General features: G+C 45.8%; 1 protein-coding gene and 1 non-coding gene across 2 annotated transcripts; both read left to right on the plus strand.

Moving 5' to 3' along the window:
* Positions 1-1,149: 1,149 nt before the first annotated feature.
* FOXG1 (forkhead box G1) lies at positions 1,150-4,086 on the plus strand. The gene has a single exon (XM_005031692.5). The coding sequence runs from the start codon at positions 1,161-1,163 to the stop codon at positions 2,535-2,537; it is 1,377 nt and encodes a 458-aa protein (XP_005031749.3). The 5' UTR covers positions 1,150-1,160; the 3' UTR covers positions 2,538-4,086.
* A 3,068-nt stretch (positions 4,087-7,154) lies between these two features.
* LOC101794251 (uncharacterized) lies at positions 7,155-18,514 on the plus strand. Its single transcript, XR_011809744.1, has 5 exons — positions 7,155-7,534; positions 7,960-8,037; positions 12,856-13,576; positions 15,227-15,296; positions 16,220-18,514. It is a non-coding gene; the product is annotated as an uncharacterized protein (transcript).
* The last annotated feature ends 4,451 nt before the right edge of the window (positions 18,515-22,965 follow it).

Here is a 22,965-nt window from a genome sequence, read left to right on the forward strand (position 1 = left end):
CCCGCCGCCCCGGGGCCCTCCGGCGGAATTTTCGGTTTTTTTTTTTGTTTTTTTTTTTTGTTTTTTTTTTTTTTGTGTCCCTCGGAAAAAAATAACCGCAGCCACAGGACCCACGGCGGGGCCTGGCGAGCCGAGCGGCCCGCCGGCTTCGGCGGGATCCGCAAAGTAGTACCTCGGCCGCACCGCGGCCTCCGCGCCCACCCGCCCCCCTCGCCGCCACGGGAGGGGGGCGCAGAGGCGCGGGGCAGCGCTGCGCCGCCGCGGGACTGCGCGGCAGGCGGACGGGCCCGGCGCGGGTCGGCGGGACGGCGGCGGTTCGTTTGCCGCGAGGGGCTCCGTGCTCCGGACGGGGTGGGGGGGGGCTGTGAGGGGAGGTGTGTGTCTGTGCACCGCCGCGGTGATGCGCCCCACCTCCGGTATCCCTGCGCCGCAGGAGCCGCGGCGGCGGCGGCGGGCGTGGCGCTGGCGGGCGAGAGGCGGGGCGAAGCGCGGCGGTGCCCGGCCATTGGGCGGCGGGCGGGCAGACGCGGCGGCACGCCGGCGGCGCTGATTGGGCGGCCGGTGGGAAAGGTTAAACCAAAAAATTTTTTACAGCCCCGGTGCGTGTCTGCAGCTCTGAAACTAATTGTGGCCGGGGCGCTCTGTATAGCCCGGCTCCGCTCGCTCCGCGCCGACCCGCCGCGGCTGCTCCGTCCTTCCTTCCTTCCTTCCTTCCGTCCGTCCTTCCTTCCGTCCGTCCTCCCCCTGCTCTGGCTTGCCGGGGGAGCCAGGCACCATGAAGTAGCTTTTTTTTTTTTTTTTTTTTTTTTGTCTGTGTGCGTGTTGTTTTTTTTTTTGTTGTTGTTGTTGTTGTTGGGTTTCCAGAGGGTTTTTTTCCCCTTTTTTTCCTCTTTTTTTTTTTTTTTTTTTCTCTCCTCCGCTCCGACTCGGTTTGATTTTCTCTGATTGGTGATTATTATTCCTATTATTTTTTTTTTCCCTCCCCGGCGGTTCCTGTCCCTGCTACATGACTTGCCAGCGCTTGAGACTGCGGTCCAACTGCGCTGCCGCCGCCGCTGCCGTCGCCGCCGCCGGTGGTGCCGCCGCCGCCAGCCCGGCCGCCGCCGCCCCGGGCGCCGCTCCCCCGGCCGCTGCCGCTTCCCCCCTGAGACTAGTGTGTGATGTTGGACATGGGAGATAGGAAGGAAGCGAAAATGCTGCCGAAATCCTCCTTTAGCATAAACAGCCTGGTGCCCGAAGCCGTCCAGAGCGACAACAACCACAGCAGCCACAGCCACCACAACAGCCACCACCCCCACCACCACCACCACCATCACCACCACCACCACCACCCGCCTCAGCAGCAGCCCCAGCGAGCCGCCGCGGCCGAGGAGGAGGACGAGGAGAAGGGGCAGCTCCTCCTGCCGCCCCCCGCCGCCGCCGCCTCCGGCGCCCTGGAGGTGGCCAAGGCGGAGATGCTGGCCGGCAAGGGCGAGGCGGGCGCGGCGGCGGCGGCGGCGGAGCTGGAGGAGAAGGAGAAGGCGGCGGACGAGAAGAAGGGGGCGGCGGAGGGGGCCAAGGAAGGGGAAAGCGGAAAGGAGGGCGAGAAGAAGAACGGCAAGTACGAGAAGCCGCCGTTCAGCTACAACGCCCTCATCATGATGGCCATCCGGCAGAGCCCCGAGAAGCGCCTGACGCTCAACGGCATCTACGAGTTCATCATGAAGAACTTCCCCTACTACCGGGAGAACAAGCAGGGCTGGCAGAACTCCATCCGCCACAACCTCTCCCTAAATAAGTGCTTCGTCAAGGTGCCCCGCCACTACGACGACCCGGGCAAGGGGAACTACTGGATGCTGGACCCGTCCAGCGACGACGTCTTCATCGGCGGCACCACCGGCAAGCTCCGCCGGCGCTCCACCACCTCACGGGCCAAGCTGGCCTTCAAGCGCGGCGCCCGGCTCACCTCCACCGGACTGACTTTCATGGACAGGGCGGGATCCTTGTACTGGCCTATGTCCCCCTTCCTCTCCCTGCACCACCCCCGGGCCAGCAGCACTTTGAGTTACAATGGGACCACGTCCGCCTACCCCAGCCACCCCATGCCCTACAGCTCAGTGTTGACTCAAAACTCCTTGGGAAACAACCACTCCTTTTCCACGTCTAATGGGTTAAGTGTTGATAGACTAGTCAATGGAGAGATACCTTATGCCACTCATCACCTCACAGCAGCAGCTCTGGCCGCCTCAGTGCCGTGTGGCTTGTCAGTTCCCTGCTCCGGCACCTATTCCCTAAACCCCTGCTCTGTAAACCTTCTAGCAGGACAGACGAGTTACTTTTTCCCCCACGTTCCTCACCCTTCAATGACTTCTCAAAGCAGCACTTCAATGACGGCCAGGGCAGCCTCCTCCTCCACGTCGCCACAGGCGCCCTCCACTCTCCCCTGTGAGTCCTTAAGACCTTCTTTGCCAAGTTTCACAACGGGACTTTCCGGAGGACTTTCTGATTATTTCACACATCAAAATCAGGGGTCTTCTTCAAACCCTTTAATACATTAACATCCATGGGATCAGACTGTAAGTGAACATTTTACACACATTTGCATTGTAAATGATAATTAAAAGGAAAAAAAAAAAGCAAAACAAAAAAGTCCAGGTATTTTTTATTAAGTCCCCCATTTTCTGTACGTTTGTTCAGTCTTTAGGGTTGTTTATTATTCCACCAAGGTGAGGAGTGTCAGCAAGGTGCAATGTGGGGAGATTACATTGTAGACTATGAAGTTTGGAAGACAAAATTATAGTAGAATGTGTATCTAAATAGTGACTGCTTTCGCAATTTTTATTCAAATACGATAAGTCTATCACTAAAAGCCGCCAGATTCTCCATGTTTGCAGTATTATAAGTTATCATGGATATGTCGGTGGGTGCAGACCTTGAAAAAAAAAAAAAGCCACGAAATTTATGAATCCTATAAAAATCTAAAAACATAATTTGTATTTAACCAGAATTTCATCCTGAAAGATGCCCAAGAACTACGTTTTGGCCATTTAATATTTTATCATTTTCTTTACCGAACTTCTTATTTTTGGGGTTTCTTTTCTTCCTTTCTTTTTATTTTTTTTCTGTTTGTTTGTTTGTTTACTTTTAGACCAAAGATTGGGTTTTAGAAAATGCACTCAGTGTACGGAGTAATTTAAAAACAGCAACATTATTTCAGTTTGCAGCACTGCCCGTTCAAATGAATCAGAAGGGGACAAAATTAATGATTGCCTTCAGTTTGTGTTGTGTATATTTTGATGTATGTGGTCACTAACAGGTCACCTTTATTTTTTTTCTAAATGTAGTGAAATGTTAATACCTATTGTACTTATAGGTAAACCTTGCAAATATGTAACCTGTGTTGCGCAAATGCCGCATAAATTTGAGTGATTGTTAATGTCGTCTTAAAATTTCTTGATTGTGATACTGTGGTCATATGCCCGTGTTTGTCACTTACAAAAATGTTTACTATGAACACACAGAAATAAAAAAAAAATAGGCTAAATTCATATATACTTGATAGTTTTTTTGTCTCTTTTATTAACTAAAATTAATACGCCTGAGGCTTTAAAGTTGTAGGGAGATCAGAGCGCTGCTTGTTACAGTAGTCCACCATTTTTCACATGCTCATTCCCCCCTTCCTCTCCCCCAATCACTTTGTATTTAACCACGGTATTTTGAAATATAAAAGAGCAGGGAAATAGGGTATTTAATTAAACACCACGGCCACTACTGTGATGTCCGTTTTGGGGCAGGACTCTCATCGGGTCTGCTTGAGAACTGGTAGTACGAGGTAGGGTGTCTTGCTTAAAAACTTTGTCTTAAGCTGAAGATGCTTAAAACTGCGTATGTATATAGTTACATACATATATATACGTACATGCATACGTGAGTATATATACACACGTTTGGAAAAAGTACAGGTACTTTATTTATTTCCTAAGTGCATGTTGTTCTTTCAGTCTTTGCAATGGCTTGAATGGGTTATCCATCTGAAAGGAAATCGTTTCGACTGTATGATAACTGAAGCTCTATTAACTATGGATGTGTATGTGTGTGTATATACATATACATATTAGCTTTCCTATAATTATTTGATCAAATCTGGCAAGCTATGATGCGTATGTGTATTAAATGCAATCCTTATCTTAAAGATACACTGTTCCGGAAGCGTCTATACTCTCTGTACTTAGAGCCTTTGCATGCTGCAAACCCTTTGGCTTGGCACGGTTGTGCAGGCGGCTGCCGCTGGGAGCCGGAGCCTCCCTCCTCCGCCCCCTTCGCCCTGCGGCCGACGAGAGCCGGGCCAGGGCCGTGGGGCCGGGGGGCTGCGGGAATGCGGGGCTGGGGACCCGGGGGGCTGCGGGCTGGGGCTGCGGGGCTGCAGGGCGGCGGGGCAGGGAGCTGCGGCTCACGTGATGCCGTGCTCGCATACCGATGTTTAAAGGTCTTAATGGAGAGGGGAAAAAAAAAAAAAGTGTGGATGCACTTAAATTTCAAGTTTGGGAATGGATTTCTCTTTTCCCTGTCTGCCTGCCGGTGCGAAGGCTGGCTGAAACCCGCTAGCCCATGCAAACGTGTGTAAGTATATTCGGCTGCCCGGAGAATCGCCCCTTAGTTTTAAAGGAGGCAACGCGATGACTAATTTTAAGAAGCATTTAATCCTAAAAAGAATTGGTTTCTTGAAGAGTTTAGGGAGCCCTATAAAAGCCACGACTCTGGAAAATAATTAGAAAACTTGTGCAAAAGATTTAACAACTAATTGGATCCCGCAGCGAGTCCGCAGAGGACAAGTTGTTCATTTGTTACGTTTGTGTAGACTAAACTGTGCTCCGCAGCAATGCAATAAGCCGGCGACTGCTCACAATAGGCCCCATGAAAAATAATCTCTAGCTCGAAGATGTTATCGCAAACGCTTTAAAAAGCTGGACTTAGAAAGGCAGAAAAGAGGAAGAAAAAAAAAATACCGGGGGTGAATACAGAAAAAAATAGCAAATCTGAATTCTTGCAAAGAGAATATTTGTCATGCTGAAAGAATAAGGGGAGAGAGAAGAAATCTTCCGAAAATAGGTAATGAATAAACAGATGCAAGCAAATCTGCAGGGAAGAGAGAGGAGTGAAAGGTTATGGATGAGAGATGGGACACCCAGCTCTGCACTATGTGGGGGAGAAGGAGAGAAATCTCTGATATTCTTGGCTTTCACTCTCACTTCTACAATTCAAAATTAATCATCGCTATGTGAAAAAGGTTGCTTTGTTTGGGGATGTAGAGATGATACCACCACTTGGAAGCACCTACCCTCCCCCACATTCTTCGCTCTATTGTCATTAAAATAAGTGATGGCAAAAAATGAAAAATAAATAAAAATTATTTTGCCTCCTTTGCAACAAACCTACTGGAAATAATAAAATGAAATAGGTGTGATTTAAACTCTTGAAGTCCCTAGACCCCATTCTGTATATTTGTGCCCAAGCAAATGTAAAGAATGGCATCTGCTACAGCTGACAAAGGAAATGATTTATTATTTACTACTTCCAATTGGTTGTATACTGTAGGAAATTCAATAGCACATACTTAAAGTATTATTTAGTTTGCAATGTGAAAAAATCTGCTGACAGTGTACTAAAAGGAGGAAGAAGAGAAGTCAGGTTGGAGGAAAGCACAATCTCACCATGTCAGAATTTTGGGTTGGCTAATAAACATTAATTAGATAAGCGTGATGCATCATAATTCCTGAAAAGGGTAGCCCTGATGTATGTCTCTCCAGACTTCGTTTCAGTAAACTCTCACTCTTAGTGCTCTGCTTTAGGTTTAGAACAGCGAAGTGTTGCCTAAGCAATTCAGGTGCCACACGCTTTTACCTCTTTCCCTTACTCTGGGGGAAGGGGTGGTGGTTGGGCTGGTAATTTATTCACTTTTCTATACCCACATTACCAGCAAAGAGACTGGCTTTGGAAAGAAAAAAAAAATGCTGAAGTTGTCATGGGTTGTAGCAGGACTGCCAAGGCCCCAAATATGCCTTTACCTTTGCCTGCTACCCTTTTGTTCGCTGAGAATATCATTTAAGCTCTTCTTTAAACAGGTTCGTTCTGTAGAGAATGCAAGTCTTTATTTTATTTTATTTTATTTTATTTTATTTTATTTTATTTTATTTTATTTTATTTTATTTTATTTTATTTTATTTTATTATGCTAATCTAAGAGTAATTATGTTATCTGATACTTGTTTCCATGGTGCTTTATGTGTCAAATCCTCGTCCTAGTCTTTTCAGGATTATTTATTTTTATTAATATGCATTTCTAGAACATTGCTGCATCTTAGCATCGTTTCTTCAGTGTTTCCTAATTTAGGATGTTTATGGGGGACGGGTGGTCTTTATGGAATTAAGGAGCTATTGTTATTTTTGTAGCTGATGTTTGAGGTGATTAACTGCTTGCATAGATCGTAGGAGAAGAAATCTGCTTATCAAGAAACCTCCAATTTTAAGATTTTAAGATTGCATCCGCAAACATGTTATATAAACTGTAACTCGAATCCACCATAGGACATTTACTCGACTAATTTTTGACATATATATTTTTTTAAATCTCTTGTTTCAATAAAAGAATATCTTTTACGTGGAATGTATTCTTACGCAAGTGTTTAAAAGACAATGAAGAATTATATATTTTGCCTTAAATGGCACAAATCTCCTGTTTGGGGGAGTGATAGATTTTTTAATGCGTTGCTTGAAAAAATAGTTTAACGGGGACGTCATTTTGCTCTTTATACCTTCTTTTGATGATCATTAAGATTTATGTCAGGAATTATGATTCAGGTACACACCCCCTCACCACTTGTGTTAATACGAGGTCTCAATCACCACGTATTCACTGTACGCTCAAGCAAAACTCCCACTGAACTCCAGTTACGTTCAGACTTAACCACAGAAGAGTTTTGCTTAAGAACCAACGTCGAACAAGACGTAGGGATTATATCCCTGAATTTTCCCTTCTGAAAATCCCTTGCAAAATGTGCCTGTCGATAGGCACTGCTGTATGCTTGTTTTTACACTACGGCCGCCTGAGAGAAGGTACATGCACATACATGTTACGTGCCCTGAGAGCCCAAAGGGTGGAAATAAAGAAATCTATGTGTCTACACAGCCCTGCAGAGCCGTCGGTCCATGCACTGGTGGCTGCAGCAGCTCCTGGGCAGCTCGGCGCCCCGAGCAGTTCTGGGGTTGTTCACTCCCCCCGGTCCCCCCCGCCCCGCGGTGAAGGTGCCTGGGTAAATGGGTCAAAAGTGCTGGAGAAACTGGGTTAGCGAGAGGTGAAGGTGAAGATCATTAGAGGTTTTAGGGCTGGCTGTGGCTGTTTTGCTGGGTTTGTGTGACTGTGCCCAGAGGGCGGAGTTCCTGCACATTCCTACCTCACCGGAGAACCTGCCCTCAACTCCACTGCAGCTACTCCAGAGAGATGGGACCCTCCAGAAGAAACCTGCCCAGCAATCCCAGCGAGCCTTCCCGCCAGAAGGGTAGGTGCACTTCAGGAAAACCTTCACTACTCTTTCTCCCGGCAGACAGATCCGTGGGATCTGAGCGAACCGAGATGACAGACTTCTGTCTAAACGTACTGATTCCCCGTGCCCCCTGATAAGCAGATCGCCCGTGCAACCGAAGCAGAGTTTCAAAGCACCGGTTACACTAGAACTGTGTGTGCCTAATGTTAGGATTTTTTTTTTGTCTCTTCCTTAAAGTGTTTCCTCCCCCGGCCTTCCCCCTCCCCCTCGGGCTCTTTCGTTTCGATCGGTAAATTGGAAGTTTTCTTCGCCGCTTTAGCAGTTCTCCCGCTTTCTCTCGACATTTCTGGTTATTTTATTAACGTGCTCTTTGTTTGCTTGCCTGACCCTAACGCCACAGACAGTCACCCGGGTGCAATGTTCTGTTTGCTTCTTTTAAGATGCCAGGAGGTACTGCCTCTACCTGCGACAAAGGCGCACGATGGCACTTGGGGACGGGAGTCCTCCGCCGGCACCGGGTGAGTGCGGATTTTCCTCCTCTTACGTGTGTCCGCTACCCTCAGGATGGGGGGAGCGGGGCCCCCGCCGCCCCCGGAGCGGGCTTGCCTCTTCGGCCCCGGCTGAGCCCGGGGGCGTCTCGGGGGTGCCCACGGGGCTACGCCGCCTCTCGCTCGGGTCGAGGCGGGCTGCTCTCTCTGTTGCCGCCCTCTCAAAGGCGGCTTTAGGACGGTGGCCGTGGACGGGATCTGTAAGGAATGTGGCTTTGAAAATTATTATTTTTTTCCATCTGACCCTGTCATTCGAGAAAAAGCTACGGGCTTTTCTCTCCTTTCCGGCGGTATGTAAATAGTGTTAATACTCCCAGATTGTCAGGAAAGCGACTAAATGCCAGCAATCTGGGAGAGCCGGGGGAGAGGGACCTTGTAGGAAGCCGTACCTATAAAGCTTTGCTCCGGAGCTAGCGACCCGACAAGCGCGCAGATTCCTCTGAAATGTCTAGGCACTGCCTTTGTCTGCCCACTCCCCAAACTCCCTGCCCGCCTCGCGGCTGCACCGCGGCTCCCTCCCGTGCCACCAGCCGAAATCTCGGGGTAGGAACGGGAGTTGCAGCACTGATTTGCTCAGTTCGGACGTGCTTGCGGATGGGGGCAGGCGTGCGGTGCGTGGGCAGGACGCCGGCGACGGGGCCCTCTATGGACCCCCTCGTCCCGGTTTGTGTTGTCCCGAAGCGGCCAAGGGAAATAACAAAGGTCCGTGGCCCACTCGCTGAGTGATTTGAACTCTACTGCTCCTGTCACGTGTACCCTCGTGAAAATAATTAATTTCTAATACACCGCAAATTAAATCTTCCGAGCTGCCGTGAGATGAGACACCTCAACGAGAGGGCAAACGCTGCCTTGTCCCTGACTACGTTAGCTGTGCGGGAAGTGAGGCGATTCACGGGACGCAGCACACGCAGGCGACAGCTTTCAGTCCACCCCCGGCGTGTGGCCGGCCCGGCTCACACCTGCACAGAGACTTCTCGGGGGGCACGCGTGGGGCGCCGGTTGCCTCCCCGCTCTCCGCTGAGCTGGGACCCATGATGACAGAGGGGCCCATAGCGACAGAGGGGCCTCAGAACAGAGTCGCGGGGCCCGGACACGCGTGTCCGAGGGGCGGTGCGGGGGCCGTGCTGGCCGGGGGGCGGCGGGCGGCGCTGCGGCGGCGCTCCGCGGGCTGGGGGCGCTCTTGCCTAGCGGGAGAGGCCCGGGCCCGGATACCGAGCTGCGGGGAGGCCGCCTCTCCCGGAGCAGGGGAACTGGCGGCGGAAAGCCGAGCAGCCTCGGAGAAGTGCCCGGAGCATCCTCGGAGGCCCGCCGCTCACCTGCCGCTCGGTTAACCTGCGTGCTGCAGGCGGCCGGCGTTGGGGAGTGGAGGAGTCGGGGCCATGCCCCCTCCCTCCCCTTTGGATGGGAGGAACAATTGGAAGCGTCCTTCTCCGCGCAGGCTTAGCTTTGCGTCTTGGTAGCCACCGAGAGATACACGGTGAAGTAGGCAATTGCGGTTAAAGTCATCTTCCCGTGGCCTGCTTGAGGATGGTCCGATCCAGGAGAGGTATAGGAAAAGTCACCTCCCCCTCCACCAGTGAAAAATAAAACAGTGAAAACCCGGAAAACAAAAAACAAAACAAAACAAAACAAAAAAAAAAAAAAAAAAGAAAAAGAAAAAAGCCCCCCCCCCCCCCCAAAACAAAGGAAATAAAACGAACCGCCAAAATAATTAAATAACTAATCAACTACCTGCAACTTTTTTTTTTTTTTTTTTTTTTTTCTTAAGACCGTGTAACAGTATACAGTATCAGGCTAGTGAATTAAACCTGAAGCGACAGGATTTGCAATTCTCAGTCGGGGAAATGAATGCGGACTGTCTGCAGAGTTCGTTTCAAAGAATTATCTCTAGGGAGTCCTCCAAGTGTACTTGGGGTTACCCGTGATTTGAGAGGAAAGACTAAACGAGAGTGACTCTGAGGAAAGCCTGCCATTGTCACCCTCGCTAAGGTGAGTAAAGCATCTCTGTAAAGTTAGCTGCAAAGAGCTGCTTAACCTAAGACCGAGAGGTGAAAGCTCTCCGCACGAAGCGGCCTGAATTTCCACCTACAAAGGCGGCACGAAGCCCGGGCTCTCCGGGGTCTGTTTTCCGCCCAGGGGCATTCCGAAATCTTTCCAATTGATTTCGCAGGGGCACCTCTTGCAGGGAGGTAGGGGCACGTGAAAGGAGCCCTTCCCCTGCGGGGCGCTCCCGCCCCGCTGCGGCAGGAGCCCGGGGCACTCCCGGTGCCTCCCCGGAGGCTACGGCGGAGGCAGGACTGTGCGAGGCCGGGCTGCGAGGCCAGCCTCGACGAGCTCCTGGGTGACTTGGAGGCCCTCCACCGAAGTCTTCGCCCCTCGGTGTTCCTCAGTGGAAGGAAAGGAACTCGAAGCCCCCTCTCCGCCCCCCTCTTTGCCAGGTTCCCACCCAGAAATAATCTGATTGCAAGTATTTGAGGTTAGATAGTCTGTTAAATTAGTCGTATCCAAGAGGAGACAGGTATCTTCCAAGAAATCTGGCTGAAGTCTGCCTATCTGGTAAAAAAAAAAAAAAAAAAAAAAAAAAAGGAATTCTTTCGCACCAAAGCTAGACGACTTAAAAGGGAGAAATAAAAAATAAATAATAAAAAAAAGGAAGTTGCATTCTCACAAAAATAAGCAAAACCTTATTCTAAAGCACCGCGCTTCCCAAAAGGCCACGATACTTTTGAGTGTTAAACACGGGTAACAAGCATCGGTTACTAGACTGTGCTTTTGATGCAAAAATCCCGGTGATGCTACATGAGGACTTGCATCCTTTTCATGCTCCACGCAACCGAAGAGCTCCGTCATCCCCACACAAGTGTGTTCCCAAAAGGGGATGTCGGCCCCGACCAGACTTTTCACTAGAACCCGAACGAACGAAAGCCGGGACCTATTATTCGAGAGGTCTGTGGAGGGATATGGTTAAACGCACATCACATAATGACATATATTTTTATCTTGCCATGGCTCAGAGCTGACTTTCAAACATTCTGGTGATAGGTAAATCTCCACTTAGGTGTCTGAACCGCACTGCTAATGGCAAGTACATCTGGAGGAGGGAATCACAGTGGTATAGAAGGGCAAGTGTATTTTTATTAGTGAAGAGTATACACACTCATACGGGGCTATGAAAAACACATGTAAACTAAGCAAATAAAAATCTCAGTGTTGTTCTACCAGTGATCTTTTCCCTGTATATCTATATCTCTGGCTATATATATGTGCGTGTGCATATATATATATATACATATATATGCATGCATATATTTGCCTGATCTTTTCTGAATGTGAACGTGTCCTCTAGCATTCGTCAGAAAAGGCAGCACTGCGTGTTACTTTTCTTGCTTGCTTGTTTATTCTGTTTGAGCAAAGTTGTTTGTTTTTCTGGGAAGCGTAAGTTGCCTTTAGTTATGTCATCAATATCATTTGCATTTAGGCGGAAGTGTAGGATTTATTAGCTCTATTTTTATTATTAAATCAGTGAAGGTAGAAGTACTAATAATTAAATACAGATCTCTCTGATTGCAGGTTGGAACAGCAAAATCGATTGTCTCTTCATCAATAAGACAAGTGTTGAGTAGCTTGCTATTGATTAGTATGTTTATTTATGCAGAACTTTAGCTATTTGCTTACATATTTCGAGTTCTTTGTCTGCTAATTATTATACCAGATTGGTTTGAAAGAAAGAGCTTAGACTGGGAAACACACTTGACAGATCCATTCTTAGCTAACCTGATAGTGGATTATTGCAATCCAATAAGTTTAACAAATTACTTATACGTGCTTGCCTTTCGAGCAATTAGGAAACCGTTTCAGATTAAAATCCCTTGTTGCATTCGGGGTCGGTTCATTTAAATAAAGGGGCATTCTGTTTAGATATTTTCCGAATTAAAAATGATTTTTTTTGGATCCGCAGAGGCTGAGCAGGAGTCGATGTGTGCTTTGCATTCCGGGCCTTCTTTTGTCAGTATGAAGCACCTTTCCAGCAATACAGTGGCCCCTGGGGTTTCCTCTTGGATGGAATTTAAGAATCGGAGTAATCTGAGTATAAAAATCAGGAAAGGGTATATTAAAAAAAAAAAAAAAAGAGAGAGAGAGAGAGAAAAGAAAATAAAAAAAAGGAAAAAAAAAAAAAAGGAAAAAAGGAAAAAAGGATCAGCACTCGGATTTTCGGAGCTCTCCAAAGAAGGCGATATTTTCAGTTGCTTTTTGGTTTAGTGATTAAATCTGTTCTAAAGCTGCCTCCCCAGCCTCTCTGTGGACGACCTGCTTTGCAGCCGTCCCCTCCCAGGACGGCAGTAGGCTGATATTTTGTTATACATTTTAATCCACTTTTTTTCCCCCGATCCAGGCATGTTCTTTAGCTGCCGTTTCGTTAGCTCCGCTTTATCCCTCTCTTTCCTTCTCCACTTCGACAGCGCCGGCACGGGCGTCCCCCCGGAGCCGGGGCCCGGTGGTAGCCGCGGCTGCCTCCTGACGGTCCCCGGCGGTTCTCCTCTGTGCGGGGGACGATCCCCGGGGGGAGGGGTGCTGCCCGGGGGTGGCAGCCTGGGGGTCGTGGGGCGCTGCCCAGGGGTCGCGGGGCTCCGCGCTCCGGGCTGGGCGCTGGGAGCCGGCCGGCCCGCGGTGCTGCCCGAGCGGCGGAGCCCTCTCTTTCCTCCTTTCCCTCTCGGCAAGTTTTGTTGTTGTTGTTGTTTGTTGTCAAGGGGGTGGGGGGTGATTTTTTTTTTTTTCTTTTACCTCCAGCAGCTGCTGCTTTACAACCTGTAGAGATAAGACGGCCTCCCATCAGATGATCGCAGAGATAAGTAATCTCTCCCCTCGGTCCCTCGTATAGTTGACCGTATGCGCTTGAATCTTAGAGCGCTAAGTCTTTCCTGTGAATGAACGAGAAAACACTCGACAGGTCGTGAATAATCGTTTTAATGAGTGTGTAAAAGCGTGCGACGGGGTGCACGGAGCTGTCGGGTTAAACAAACAACTTGTACCCTGACGAAATCCGATTGTTAAAGTGCAAAGTGGTGTCAGTCCAATTTCCATCCCAGTTCTAAATACCACAGATCTAAGTCGCGGGAGTCCAATTTTCCCCATTAAGAAAAATAACAATATTTTCTGAACGTAAGTGCGACCGTCCCTTATGTTAGCCTTTGACGAAAAAAAAAAAAAAAAAAAAAAAAGACCATTTGAATATTCAAAAGGTATCGAAGCTCCTTCCATTATTTTCTTATTATTTTAAAAAAATGAATTTAAAAGTGTGTTTGACATTTTCCTAGATATTATCAGAATAATACGGTAAATATTTTCCCTCTGTGTTCTCCCCCCCGTATGTTTTTTCACAGATCACTGGAGGCAAACATCGAATTAATTGGATCTCAGTGACTGAGATCGGTAACATTGTGCTGAACTGAGGTTATCTCTGACATTACGTCCAGGTGTCTGCAAGAATTTTTAGGCATTTCTAGAAAAGGTAAATCCAGAGAATACCTATCATAAAATTAAAACGTGGTTACAATATTGTACACACCAAGTCAAAGTTTTCTTCCTACCGTGTGGGGAAGTAACACTGTGTTCTGCAGTAATCTATATAGGGACTATAAATTCCAGAAAGAATAAATGGAGTTTACCTCTGCCATGAGAATAGCCAGGTCTTTTTCCTCCACAACTCGAGGGCCTTGCACTATTTTGCAAATGTAAAACCCACTCCTTAAGTCAATTTATTATTTTTTTAAGGATGATTATTTAATGGCTCATATTACTTATTATTATTGCTGCTGGACTTCCAGAGCAACTACAGGTCTGGTTCTCTCTGTGAAAACTCGTTTTCAGGTGTGTCTTCCCTTTCTCTGAAAATACCAGTTTGAGCAAAGTGAGGCAAAGCAACCCCAGCTGGAAACCTAGGCTGTTCAAAAATTTCTCCATAACATAGTTGCATTTAATACTCGTATTTTCAAAATTAATATGGCAACAGAAAATAGAAGGCATGACAAAATGTATTCCTAAGTCTATAGATGGAAGCGGGACCCAGTGCAGTTTCCAGTGGTACGAATGGGAAATTTACTTTTGATGCAAGTGGAAGTTGAATCTGGCCCTTCGTGAACTGAATAGGAACATAAAGAAGGCTTTAGTCTCAAGCCGATATCTCCAGAGTTTGTAACATTTTAATTAAAACAGTGGTTTTTTTTAAATTATTATTATTATTATTATTATTATTATTTTTACCAACGCAATTTTATTCTGGTCTTTAGGAGCAGTCTAGTAGGCTTTAGGAATGGATATCGCTCATTTCGTGTTCCTAAGCACGGCAGAATCGTTGCTCGTACTTTGAGAGCAGTGTTAGAAAGACAGGAGTGAAGGAAAAGAGAGAGAGAGAGAGAAAGGGAAAAAAAATAAAGGAAAAAAAAAAAAAAAGAATAACCCACCCCGCAGGATTTGGAAGCGGATCTATAACGAATGAGCCATACGATCATATGTCAGTATTTAACGAGCATCTGACAAATGTTCTGGGCATTTTCAAGCATGGCTTTGTTCGGACTGTAGGACTTGAAACACATCGTTGTGCGGGCCAGTCTGACTGGCGAAGACTGTCAAAGTCGAAATGCTGTCTGTTCCCGCTGCACTGGGGAGCTTTGCCTTGGCTCTGCGGGGGAAAAAGGGATGTAGGATCAGCCCCACAGAGGAAAGATAGAGGAGAATGAAAGACAAAGCAGAAGAACATGTGGCTCCTGAACACAACAGGACAGGAGACTGCATCCTGAGAGCTAGGCAACATTTCTCATCCAAATGAAAGAATAATGCCCTCCTACTGCAATTGCAATTTCCTCTGCAACAAAAACACGCGTAAAATGGGCACAGTGGATAGCAACGACCTATCAGTTTCCTGCTGTAGTTCTGCTAATAAATAAACTTCTAAATGTTTAAAACACTCTATCTGTCACATTCACAAGATAGGTACTGTAAATTCCTGTTGCAGATATACAAACAGAGATCCAAGAGGTTGCCTCTGTTTTTGTATCTCTCTCTCACAAGAAATGCACTATCAAAACATTAATTATATTTGAAAGGGAGCAGATTATTTGTTTGAGAAAGAATTACATTCTTGAATTTATATTCCACACAGATCTCTCCTCCTGTCTGCCGAGAGGGTTGAACTGTAAATCTGTCTCAAATGATGTACCCCTAAAATGTAGGTAGGTGTGTCACATCAGAGTCGTAGAGAGATGGGAGATAATCTGTAGGTGCTTTTAGACACCTCTGTGGGATGGGTCGTTAGGGAATGTCGAAATCAACATGAAATCGCGAATCTAACATGTGAAGAACATACACCCCTGTTCTTTGACAATGGAAACACAAACACAGATAGACACGCAGAACTGAGCCTAGGTAGTTATTAAACACTGTGACTCACGGGAGTTAGGGCCTCCAGTTCCTGTTTATTTTTAAAATGCCACATGCACATCTTGCAGTAGCCGATAGTTGAAAAGCTACCAACCGTGTGACTCAAGAACCATCATTTAAAGATTTTACCTTATTTCCTGCTCTTCAAAATACTAATAAGGGAGTTAAACAGATGCCTTTATCGTCTTCTAAAAAAAAAAAAAAAAAAAAAAAAAAAAAAAAGAGTCTTGGCGATTTACTGGGGCTTTCTTAGGAGCTCTGAATGCCTGTCCTTGGGATCTTATTTTTCTTATTTTTTCCTCCCCACTAAGCAGCCGTTCAGTATTTCCTAGCCTACCTTCAGGTGCCCTTAAGTGTCTCAACAGGATTGTTCCTTGGCATCAAAGCCACTTTGGCGGAGACTGATGCGACCAGTCCGTTCAGAAAGGTGTCTGGGGCTATCTCTGCACGGCTGGGGGAATGTGTCAATAAATCGATACCCTTAATTTGGGGCCCGAGGAAGCCGCGTTAGCACCGGGTCCTGAACGTTGGCCCTTTTTCTCCCTTCCTGCCTTTCTCGAGAGTCCCCGAGCGCTTCCTTGAGCCCTGGGAAAGCCAAGCCATGGGGACTGAAGGGCGGTAGCTCCGAGCACGGGGGTGGGGGGGAGAAGGGGGGCGGGGAGGCCGGGCTTTCTCGCCTGCGGCTGTGCCTGGGATGTGCTCTCTCCCTGATTAGGTATCTGTGGAGGAAGAAGGTGCCGCGACGAGAACCGCCTGCCAGCCAGAGCGGGGAACTGCCCGGCAGAAGGCTACGTGATGGACGAGGGCTGCGTGGTCACGATGGCAGAGCGGGACGGCGTGCTGGCACCAAACGCGTGTTTTTTTTTTTTTTGTTCGCTACAACCAAAAAGAAACATGGAGGGGGGCGAGGAGGGAAAGCAGTGGGGGCTGGGAGGGAGAGATCAGAGAAGTTAGTGGCTGTCTGGAGTGTAAACACGAGTCCATCAGCTCCTCGGGAGAAGGGCGGCTGCGCTCGACAGACCCGCGGAGCCGCAGGACGCAGAAGGGGCGGAGGCGCCCCCGGCCCACCCCGGGCCCCCGCCGCTCGTCCGAAGCCCCGAGGGCTGCAGGGCAGCGCTGGGCACCGCAGCCAGTCCCGAACGTCTCCCCGGGTCCATCCGGGCTCCTCGATGACCGCAGTGCCGTCGGAGGGACGCAGAGATCATCCCAGGCTTGGGGATGGGACAGGACGCGGAGGGGGTGGCATGAAACAGCCTTAGGGCTGCAAACCCCATTTAATTCCTCGCTTAGCTTGGTGCAGATCTCCCGCTCCTCCCTCGGACTTCGCTGGGAAGGCTGCAGTGGCCGAGCCCGTCCGTCTTGCGTTGCTTGTGACCGCGCACTGTACTGCCGCCGTGCCAATAAACGCTCCGAGCACGGCTCAATTTGGCGGCCAGAGCTGCTCCGGCCTCTCCGCTCCGGCCCGGCCCTGCTCGGCCCGGCTCTGACCCGGCCCGGGGCTGCGGGGTCGCTTTCGGGTGCTCTTCGTGCATGGGCGGGGGGCTGCTGTGCCTCCATCGTTTTGCACCGGCACCCAGACCCATACCCTTGCATGGGTCTGCCTAGGCCTGCGATGCAACCGGCGCTCCCAGGGGTGCACCCGGCAATAGGATGCGGTTAAACCAAGTTTTCCTTTGCGCCCCGACACCGATACACGGTGCGAGGGGCTTGGCAGTCGTGCAGCGCCGGCGGTCGGTGTTCACCCCGGGCAGCAGCAACAGGGAGGAGAAATGGAACGTGGGTGCTCCCAGCGTCCACTGCCCACTTTCCCCAAAAGTTCAGAAGAGAGAAGGCCAGGAAAAGAGAAAAAAGAGGGAAGATCTATACAAGTGTAGAGAGCGTTCAGGTCTCTATGTATTATTATTATTATTATTATTATTAATCATAAAATCCCAGCAAAACAACGGCTCTCTTGTAAGGGAAATCTGAGGAGCGTAGTGAGCTAAGTGGAAGCTCTGTTTCCAAGGCAAGGCAGGATTAGTTCACTGCACATAATAGCCAGTGTGTAGGAATTGCAAATGAACATCACCAGCAGTGCTGGAGTTACCCTCCTTAATTTAATATCGAGCCAGCTTCCTTGCACAACGTGTAAATAACAAACATTTCTTAGCTTTCGAGGGGAAGGAAGATTTTAATTTATTTATATATGTGTGTATTTTCCCGTGATTTAATTCAAGAAACTCCTTTCCCACTGTATCCAGACAGCAGTGCAGGAATTTGGGATGCTGGCCCCTCAACCTGCTTTGCCTGATTAAAACAAAAACCAAACAAACATAAAACCCTAAACAAACAACAACAACAACAAAAAACGAGCAACAAAAAACTCACAACCAACCAAAACCCACAACCAACTCAACCCAACCACCAACCATAAAAACAAATAAACGAACAGAAAAAAAAAATTACACCCTCATCGATCCAGGGCAAGCCACGGGTGATGCGCAGCCGTGCCCGCCGGCAGCCCCGTGGCAGCAGCACGGACCGGGCGCCCCAGCGCTTGCCCTGCCTAGGGTTTGACCCCGACGAGCAGAGCCTCCTGCGGCTCCGAGCAGCGGGGGCTGCTGGCGCACTCTCCCAGGGTATCATTGTAGACGCAGGCCCGTAAATCTCGGGTGAAACAATGTTTCTATCCCGTCATCAGGCATGCAAAGAGGAGAAAGTAATACATTTGATCTTCCGCTGCAAAGAGGGGAGAAAGAGAGATTGTAGGCTCCAGGACTCCTTCAAACACTTCAGGAATTAGTGGGGGAGGGGAAGAGGCTAGGAAGGATGGATGCGTTAAGATGGTAAAATAAAAACATGATATGAAGATATATTTACTGTCATCTCAGAGCCAAAACATTTATGCTCCCACGTCTTTTTTTTTTTTTTTTTGAACAAATAGGGACTGAAGTGATGCATTTTAATTATTTTAGGAAAATAAGCGCGAAGGCTCGTTTTCAGAGTCTAAATAAATAACAGTGTTCTGTGCTGATGATGTCTCTAGCTCATGATGGCCTCATCTATGCAGCCACTACTATGAGCTCTGAAAACCTGGGAAGAATGGGGTGTTACTGGCAATTTCTGAAAGGAACTATCCATTATTTGTGAGGTTTTCTGAAACAGAACATGCAAAGAATTTTGTGACAGTCTGAGAGGTGAAAAGGGGGCAAATATTTTCCTAAAGCTTCAGCTCAGAATGATGAGTACCTAATCTCGTTATTGTTTTAAGACGAGGTGAGGAGCAATTTTCCTTATTTTTCAAATAGTTATTTCAACTCTTTTCCTCAGTGGTGCGGAAAGGACACGTTTCCCTACTATACAAGGAGCTGGATGCCTTGCAGTCTCTCAGATCAGCTTTTGTTTTGTTTTGTTTTGTTTTGTTTTCCACTGCCTGATATAATTCCCGATAACTTCGTTCCTGCATACAATGTGTCCTTAATCTCTTACAGATTGCAGGGAGCTTTCTGAAGGACAGTGATATTATTTTTCTTTTGGGAAGAGGGGAGGAGGGAAATACTCCCTTCACCTAGAAGTAGAATCTACTTATGTGTAGTCAGGAAAAAAAGGAAAAATAAAGAAAAAAGAAAAAAATGAAAAAAATGAGTTAGAACGCAGCAAAGAGAGACCCTTCAAGCTCTCTGTGTAAAAAAAAAAAAAAAAAAAAAAAAAAAAAAAAAAAAAAGAAAGAGGCATGAAATGATATGTAACAATTGTAGGGAACACTAAACCACATACACTGGTAATTCCATAGCAGAAAACATTAGTCATAATCTTCCTGTGTAAAGAAATTAAATCAATGATGAGTTTCAGTTCTCTTTTTGCAGAAACTCATAAAGCATTTAAGGCTAGCAGGGTTTAGTCCACAAATATTTACCCCCAAATGGGACTCCTCTTCACATTTTTAGTAAAGATTTTCATTATATTTCTGATGCTCCTCTCCTCTGCTCTGACTTCCAGTTTGGATGGGGTAAATTCTGTTACTCAAGCTCTGCAGCCAGTTTCCATCAGCTTAAAATGTGTCCAGTGAAAAGCAGAGTAGAGTACTATCGACAAACTCCTTTCTTTCCCTTTATGGTGTGTTTGTACTGCACCTTCAAGTCTTGCCAATGTAAGGTCCAGAACTGCTGCTTTGGAGGCTGTGTCATCAGTCTGATGAGAGCAGGAACTGCAAGAAAGATAGCTAGGAAAAGTCATGTTTTTGTTCCTGATTCAAGCACAGCAGCAGCATCAGCAATAGCAACAGCAACATTGAGACCACATCAAGAAAAAAGAAAGAATGAAGAGGAAAGAAATCTGAACAGCAGTGAAGATAAATATAAATGTTTAGCAGAGCAGGACAGTACTACTGATTTCTAGCCTATATAAATCCTACCAAAAATATGCAGCAGACCATAGCTTGTACTACTCAGACAGGTGACAACAGAAGACAGTGATGGTCATGGATGTCTGAGTGCTGGCTGGTTTCCAGCATGGGAAGCCACATCCACTAATGTTCCTAAAAGTTTTCTGATACATCTCTGCTCCTACAAGCAAAGCAGAGAAGTGCTTGCTGCTTTGTTTTCATGTAGATACTAATGCCATCCTGGATTTTCCTGTACTCTTTCACCATGACCTGTGTTGAAACTATGAAATGGTGTCATTGATCTTGAAAGAAATGTACTTTTATTGATGGAGAATAGATGACCTAACAGGATCTTCCATCTGTAGGTTCTCAAAATATACATTTTCATGAAAATAATAGGCCAATTAGCATATTAGCTTGGGATACTCATTATTTCAGATTTCAGATTTAACTGAAGTTAGAAAAGTGATGAACAATGTTGACAACACTGAACAATGGTGACTTACAGAGTGTTATCATTACACTTCAAAAATAATATATTGATGACAAGAAACTTTTTTTTTTAGGGCTATTAAGACTGACTTTGAATCTGCTTTCTGGCACCTAGAGTAGGGAGCTGCCTTCAGTACTATTGGAAATCCTTCCTGATGTTTGGAGAAGAAACAAATTTCATAAACTGCCCTCTTTTCCTTGTAAGGACACCAGTATCACATGCATTGTGTGCACAACAGCAAATCCGACACATGAAACTATGGATGTTCCTGTATATAGAGAGAGGAAGAAAGGTTGCTCCTGATGTGTCCTTTAAGCTTTTTTTTTTTTTTTTTTTTTTTTTTTTTTTGGCAAGGAGCAGGATGCTCATTATTTCATTATTTACAGGTTTGGAAAACCTGAAACAGGGATAGTGCGATTAGCATGTGATTCCCATGTAAAAGCTGATCTCAGGTTTACTGTTTTGTTTTTCTGCTCTGCTATTGTTAAAAAAGTTTCTTTATTCTGTGTCCAAAAGTGCAGAAGCAGCTATCTTGAGGTAGGTTTTCTTGGTAGATGGTCTGAATTAGCTTTCAGGGAAGACAGTTCAGAAGTCACATGTCAGGCTACAGCTTCCAAGGTTGACCTTTACTAAATCTTATGAAGACATGAGTAGAAGAACACTTTTAAATGCTTCAAATCCTGAATACTGCTCTGTTGTAATGAACCATTATAAAATTATAGAATATGATAAGGGCAGGAAAACAAGAGGGGAATCCATCATCGCCGGTCTTGGAAATAGAGAATGAAGATCATGAAACGCTAACTCTTTCAGTGAGAAGTCCTTGGGTGCATGGGGAGCAGCACTTGTTATTTCAGGTTTTCATGTTTTGTGTGATAAATTCCTTACACAGATCCATGACCATAAGTGCACTCTGAAAGACCCTTAATGTTGAACCTTTATCTTGGATCACTAAGTATCTATCGTATTCACCTGCCATACATCTATGAGTGCTCTAACTGGACTAACATGAGGCATATTTCAGCTTTCAGTTGTGGTCCAAAAGCTAACAACTAACTGTGAAGCACCAAAGGCCCGATACCTCATTTTGACAGATATTTTAAAGTGTACAAAATATTATTGGCTCAATAGCCAAATAATATTTGCTCAAACAAAAATAAAAAATAAAAAATCCAAGACTTATATAAAGGTGGCAGGGGTAGGCTGCTGCATATTTTAAAGCCTAAACTAAGAGAAGTAGCTTCTAATTTAATAAAAAGTGCTTTGAAAGTTGCTAAGTAATTTCTAGAAATCTTGCTTTATGAGAAGTTCATTTGTTTGTTTAATTTCAGAAAAAGGTTGCATGTTATTATCTGTTCCATAAATCAAAAAAAAATGCATAATTGAAATGCAATAGGACACTTCAACACTTTCTTTGCTTTCTATCTTTTGCAATAAAAACCCCTTTAATTGTCTTGTGATGTTTCATCAAGCATTCAACAAATGTTATTTATGTATAAAACTTCAACAGATTATTGAGTATGCAAAGAACCAAAGGGAAAAAAAATTAAACAGGTTTGTCATATGGTATGTGTTTATCTTAACCTTTCTTCTTAAAAAAATCTCATCTACTAAGTACTTTTATCAGACACTAATTATACTCTTTCTGAAAAGAATTTCTCCAACACCCTTCAGTGGCTACACCCTTTAATCATATCTCATTACATCTACCTAATCCATCTCTTTTTCACATTGCCAGAGCTCATTAATAGTTTTAAAAGCCCGTCCTGGACATTATCTTTCCTTACTGTAGAAATATAAATAATACCAATAATGTTTTATTCCTAGATCTCATAGGCATCTATAATTAGATAAAAAATTATTTGGCAATATTGAAATTTCCTCTAAAAATAACTCTTTAAAGTATGTAACGGAATAGCAGTAGAAAGATGTAAGTCTTCTCCAAAATAGTTGTTTTTATAAGATGTTTTAACTGTGGTTCAATAATCACTTTGAAAGGAAGCGATTCTCGACTAACATTTAGCAGATACTGTGCTTCACAGATGTTTTTATAGGTGATTTATATACCACCTTGTAAACAGTGTGGGTAATCTCAAGAAACTCTACACAGTTGTTAGTTTAAAAAAAAATGTGGCCAAGAAATGGCCTTCCTCATTTCTCTGCTGCATGCGTTACATCACTGCACTATAAAAAGCCAATAGAAAATGTCTCTGCTGTATTATCAGCTAAACTGAACAGATCAACATAGAATGAATAAATGATGTGTCAATTTTTCCTTTCCTTTTTTTTTTTTTTTTTTTCTCAAATTGTCTGCAAACACGATGCAAAATTCTCTACTACTTTTACCCTGCAAAATTATTTGTAGATTATGTCAGGGAACAATTATTATTCTATAAACCATTCCTATTTGTTGTTAATTTTGGCAATTTGCAATTTATATTGTATTATTAATTATGAAAGCTATGCAAATTTATTTGTGCTCTCATTTTCTAGATGGTTAGCTCTACATTATGCTAGTTTACCTCAGCTTAAAATCTGAGTAATGACTCAAATGTACATGTATGCTGTATTGATTCATTTTCAAAAGTTACAATATCGTACTTGT

The sequence above is a fragment of the Anas platyrhynchos genome, chromosome 5 (genome assembly GCF_047663525.1).
Source record: "Anas platyrhynchos isolate ZD024472 breed Pekin duck chromosome 5, IASCAAS_PekinDuck_T2T, whole genome shotgun sequence".
NCBI lineage: Eukaryota > Metazoa > Chordata > Aves > Anseriformes > Anatidae > Anas > Anas platyrhynchos.